Here is a 6,000-nt window from a genome sequence, read left to right as displayed (position 1 = left end):
TCAAGGGTTCATGAAGGAGGGGGGAGCGGGGAGGGAGGGGAAAAAATGAGGACCTGATGCCAGGGGCTTAAGTGGAGAGCAAATATTTTGAGAATGACGTGGGCAATGAATGTACAAATGTGCTTTACACAATTGATGTATGTATGGATTGTGATGAGTCGTATGAGCCCCTAATAAAACGATTAAAAATAATAATAATAAAAAATAAAGTCCTTTTATTTTTATTTTTTTATTATTTTAATTTTTTAAGTCTTTCCTTCTTGCATGGAATGGTGTTATACATATATGCAAAGAACATAAAAGACTGGACAAAAATTATGAAAAAAAATAACAGCCTATCTCACTTGAAGTGCTAATATTATTAAGAGGCCTTTCAAAAGTTAAATTCAAGTATGAAAACAAAAAAATATTCATTAAATTTTATAAAGCAACTCCAAGGAGCAAGAAAAAAACTATTTTTTTGAATAAAATTAAAAAGCAAGTATTCTTCATATATATGCTACACTTTCAGGATCAGTCTGCCAGCATTTTCAAGTACAGGCATATATCACTTAAATTTCACAATACAATCCATGAAACATGTGATCTGGTCAAGTATGCAACACCATATTATATAGCAGAAGTTCTCAGATTATAAACATGTTCTATTCCAATATCTGTCTTAAGTCAAATTTGTATGTAAATTGGGAGTTAGGTAGTCACGTATAATGTGTGTCATAGGATATAGTACAAAGTGTACCTTTTGATACACAAAAGCATAAAGAAACACTTCAAGATTCCCTAAAACATCTTTAACAAAATAATGCAGCAGTAATAATGTTTTATGTGAATCCCAAAGTAACCTTTTGTTATTATGATCCATTGCATGTACCTTGAAATTTTAATATAATAAGCTACACAGGGGTTGGGCCCCATGTTGTGTAAAATGGATAGATTTCTGAACACACGTTATGTTGTACATGAATGTACAATATTTTCAAAGGATGCTATCTCCTACTAGTGCTTCCTTAGTGACGTTTTTGTTAACATTCATGCCTCTATCAAATCAAAATTAAATGGCTTCAGAATCTTATTTAGACATAAAAAGGAATGAACTTCTGATACATACTACAACATAGATGAACATTGAAAATATTATGTAGGGTAAAAGAAACCAAACATAAGAGTATGTATTATACAACTTTACTGATGTGAAATGTCTAAAATAGGCAAATTCAGAGACAGCAAGTAAATTAGTAGCAGTCCAGGCTTAGGGAGGGAATAGAGTGATAACTAATAAGCATAAGGTAAGAATAATGCACAAAGTTTGTACACAATTTCTGTATGTACTAAAAACTAACATGTCTACTTTTTAAAATGGGAGTTTTATATGTGAATTATATCTGAAAAGAATTATACAACTTCAAATATATTGAATAAAATACATTAGGTGTGCATAAATTTACACATGCAAGTGCTGAAGTATGAAACCTATGAAACTACCAAGATTATCTGCCCCAATTTATTGAATCCCATTTTTCACCAAACTAAGGAAAATGCTATATTTCACAAATAGGCACTTTCCTCGGTATTAAAAATCCTAATTATCTAAAATCTTTATAGTCCCTAAGGGCACCAGAGGAATTATAAACCACATACTTATATTGAGCAATTAAAAGGTTTTTTATGATATACCTGAATTGGTTCGCAGTCAGAATTTTGAAAAGACTCATTAACATATGTTAAGGAGGAACTTTTACCACACAAGTATACAAGCACCTATTCAGTTATATAATCCACTTATAAATCATTGCTTTAAGAGGATTCTTGCCTTTTGGGCTCTAAAAGAAAATGAGGGAAAAAATGTAACCAAATTCAAAAGTCAGAAAGAAAATGAGCAATACCAGGTTGATGTCAAGTACTTACTAATTTGTTTTCCTGCATGTATATTCTTTGTAGTTTCAGACAGCCCTTAGCGATGACGACCATGCCTTCATCTGAGATCTGGTAACACTGGCCAAAATGAATGTCTTGGAGTTCTCTGCATTTTGAGCCCAGCTGTAAACAAAGAGATGTGAATGAAAACTCACAGGATATCAAAGGCAAAATAGTTATAACTGGATTTCCACAGAATTACTTACAGCTATATGAGTTAACAAATTACTATGTACAAGTTGCTCATAAAACAATAAATACTGTTAGCAATCTCTAGCTTAAAGGGCTGTTGTTATCAGACTTTTCACCTTTGAATCTACTTCATACTACAGGTACCTATCTTGCAAAACAGTTCAAATCAACCTGTATTTCACTTGAGTGTTTACATCAGTACAAAGTGGGACACAGATACAACAAGTGGGACATGAATCAGAAAAGTGGGATGAAGGGAGGGAGAAACAAGACCAGTAAGTGGAGGGAAAAGCTTCAGTGAAGTCCAACCAACTTAAGGGGCTCCCACGTGTGTCCAAGTAAAGCCAAAGGGTTTTCATTGGTTGAATTTTCTTAAGTAGAGCATCAGGACTTTCTTGGAAGGGATCTGAGTATCCAAAACCTCAACCTTTCAGTTAGCGGCCAAGTCACATTAACAGTTACATCAACCGGACTCCCCAGTGAGTGAAAGAACATTTAACTCATGAGTTTCCACTTCTCATTGCTCCTATTATTCTCTTCCATAGCACCAAATATTCTGTGAGAGAGAGAAACTGCGAACACTACAGCTAACTCTCTTGTTAGAACACTTATTGTTACACTAGTACAGAAACTGAAAGCTGAAGGACTAGCAATATGGGGGCTGAAAATAAAGGTACAGTTGGAGCTACACCTTCAATAAGTACTGTATTTCTCTGAGAAACAAAAGGTGGCACAAAGAACAAACTACGTGCACTTCATTTCAAAATCTAGAGTAAAAATCAGATGACCAATGCAAGCGGTAAATGGCTGTTTTTAGGAGTACAGTTCACCTTGAACCACCTCCCTCTTGGAGAGCCCACCTTTAATTTTCATGCGACCCTGTGAGGGCACAGGCCTATTTCTAGGAGGGATTTTCCCCCGTTGCTATGGGGGTGAATTCATGTACTGTGAGTATCTGCTTAAAACATTGCATGATGCTAATCATCTCTGTGTGTACTGCTCATGCAGAGATTAGCGTCACACAGCATTTTAAATGGATACTCCCAACATTTGAGCTCAGTCATAGCAACATTAAAAAAAAAAATCCACATAAAACTGGACCTGCACAGTTCAAATCCACGTTGTTCAAGGGTCAACCATATTACATTCAAAGAAAATCATATTGAAGATACAAGGGGGAAAAAAAGAAAAATGAACTTTAGTGATACTTCACCAAAAACTTTCAAAATATGTGTACAGTGCAGTGAATTGCTTTAATATGGTGATTCTAACTTGGGCCTTGAAACTCCCACAAAACGACTAGGTAGACCTAGGCAAATAATATGCTCTGGGTTCACCAAAGGGATTATACAGCTTGTTAGTGCAAATAAGGGGCATATAGCCGCCACAGAGGTGGGACCATGCAAGCAGGGTGTGTGTAACCCATGTAGGCAATTAGTCAGTTGTATCATCCTTTTAGGCTTAAGGGAGCAAGTTCTACAGCTGGGAAGAAGGATCTCATTTTTACCAATGAGAGCTAAACCACAGCACGTCCTTTGGATCTAGGGTATCTGCAAGGATAACCTTCTAGACCAAGAAAGCAGAACTGTAACCCTGAAGATGGCACAAGAGAGCAATGGCATGGGAGTAATAGACTAGTTCACTGACCTGGGGTAGGGGACCTGATGCTGAAATGGGGGTCTTCGATGTAGCTAACTAGCTCTATAAAACTTGCTGTAGAGTGGGACAGAGACCAAGCCCAGAGTTGAGGCCCAAAAATGAGGACTGGGGATTGATAATGCTGCCTGTAGGTACAGCCAAGATTAATAATGGCCTGAACCACTCCATATATTTTCAAATCGATCCTGGTCCTGGACTGTAACCTATTACTTTCCTAATGAAACCCATAGCCATACTCATGTATGGCTATGGGTTCTCTGTAACCATTGCAATGAATTCTAAAACTCAGTAGGAAAGTGTCAGAATTGTTAAGGAGGCTTGTAAGTGCAGATTATGTCTGAACTCCACCTCAGAGAAATCGGCCTCGGCTGACGTTAATGTGAGTTCTCTTCTCTCCCCTTGAAATTACAAGAGGTTTGACACCACACCAGTTTTATATAAAAAAATAAAATCCAGTGTTGACAGGGTTTCTGAAAGTGTGCTAAAAAATTACTGCCAATAGTATAAATTAGCACCAAAAGTTTCCCTGGTGATAATTTAGCACAATGCTTTATAAAATGTACCTGAAATGTGTGACTCAGCTTCTATATATGGAGTCAAAAAGTATCGCTGTTATTACAGTTCACACCTGATGGGTTTAGTCAAAGTTAAGTCTCTGTCATCAGGGGGTGGCTGCAGACAAGTTCTCTCAGGAATACAAAAGTCTTGTTCTCATTTGAGTGCCTTCCAAAAACAGGTCCAATCAAAACAATGGCTCTGAGGAGAATCAGCTGATCCAGTTAAATTCAAGCAAGAGAGGTCAGCTCAAAAGGTTACTGTTTTGGGGACACAGTAATATTCACAGATTTTCTCTAAAGATGCTAGGTTGTTATTATGAAAAAAGTTGGAAAAAAGTTGGAAACTGCATTGTGGAGAAAATGGCCAGAAAGTTTAACCAATCAACTTGTTGCTCATCCTAAGAAAGCTCCTAGTCATTCTCCGAGAGCTGCAAGCTCTTTCCCTGGGAGAAAGTGACTGGGAAATGCTAGTCCATTCACCCTACAGTCCTATCTTGCCCCATCAGTTTTTTGTTCCCCAAACTAAAGAACATTTAATGGAACATAATTTGAGTCTCTCAAGGATGTCAAAATTGCCATTTTAAAGTGGTATAAATAAAAGGCATAGAAATCTTTGGAGAAGGGCTAGAGAGATTGAAACACTCCCTTCAGAAATGTATTGACCTTGATGGAGAAAATGATTGGAGATAATAGCTTCACGTTTTGATATTTTTGTTTAGTAAAAGTTTCTGTGGTTTTCTAAGAATGATTTTTTACTTACCCTAGTGTTTAAAAAAATTAACTAAAGGATGGATAATTGGGTAGATGACAGATAATGAAAACAGAAAAAATTTGTAGACCCTCAGGAGTGTGCATATGAAAGTTCAGTATAAAATTTTTTGAAATTTTCAATAACTTTAAATTTTTTCCTAGTAAAATGTTGAAAAGTTAATTAAAAGTGTTTAATTTAATACAACTTTTTAAACAGAAAATAAACTAACAATTTAATTTGCAATATAATCATAAGCCTGAATTTTATAGAATCATTAAAACTAAACACTTGATAATCCAATTTTAACAAAGAAATCAATTATTTGATATGAATCTTCCACCCCTGGTCTGTAAAACTCCCACCAAATGACTCTTTCCTGAGAGGAAGGAGTAAGAGAATGTAGGGGAGGATGCTAACAGGATTTTAGGATTCAGTTGTGAGTGACTGTTAACAGAGATAATTGTGATTGTAAAAATGTAGAACTCTAGTGTGCAGACTGACCAATGTTGCCATTCTGCTGAGTGTAAAATGAGCCAGCTCCTCAGCAACAGAGAGGGAGGAATCTCATTATCATCAAGAGCCAGAAATGGGGACATCCTTTGGACCCTGCCATTCCAGCACACTGAACCCCCTTGATCCAGAGACAGAAAGCTGGGACACCAGAGAAGTGGCAGAGGAACCACCGTAGCAAAAACAAAATGCACAGCACAAAAACAGAACGCTAAGTTACCTGGTCCACATAGCAAGGGAAGGTAAATTGCAGGGTAAGAGGCCTCCATGCACTAATTAAGGAAGTAGGGCTTGCTGACCCAAACAGCTAGAGCTAAGCATGTTTAGGCTAAGCTTATGGAAAGGTAGCATATCCTCTGGACATTAATTAGCATCAGTGAAAGAGCTCTGAAGTATTGTCTGAGCACAACAAAGGTC

The 6,000-nt window shown here is 36.8% G+C and overlaps 1 protein-coding gene across 1 annotated transcript in view; it reads right to left on the bottom strand.

Annotated features, from left to right (window-relative positions):
* The window catches only part of FBXL17 (F-box and leucine rich repeat protein 17), a 581,667-nt gene that overhangs the window by 528,118 nt on the left and 47,549 nt on the right, over positions 1–6,000 (bottom strand). The window contains exon 5 of the mRNA XM_004706643.2: positions 1,906–2,037. Coding sequence (XP_004706700.1) covers positions 1,906–2,037 — 132 coding nt within the window. The remainder of the gene's footprint in view (positions 1–1,905; positions 2,038–6,000) is intronic.

This window comes from Echinops telfairi, unplaced genomic scaffold (assembly GCF_000313985.2).
Source record: "Echinops telfairi isolate 266 unplaced genomic scaffold, ASM31398v2 ScPeMD7_7469;HRSCAF=8507_1, whole genome shotgun sequence".
NCBI classification, from domain to species: Eukaryota; Metazoa; Chordata; class Mammalia; order Afrosoricida; family Tenrecidae; genus Echinops; species Echinops telfairi.
Note: the sequence above shows the minus strand (reverse complement) of the source record. Positions and strands in the feature narration are given on the sequence as shown.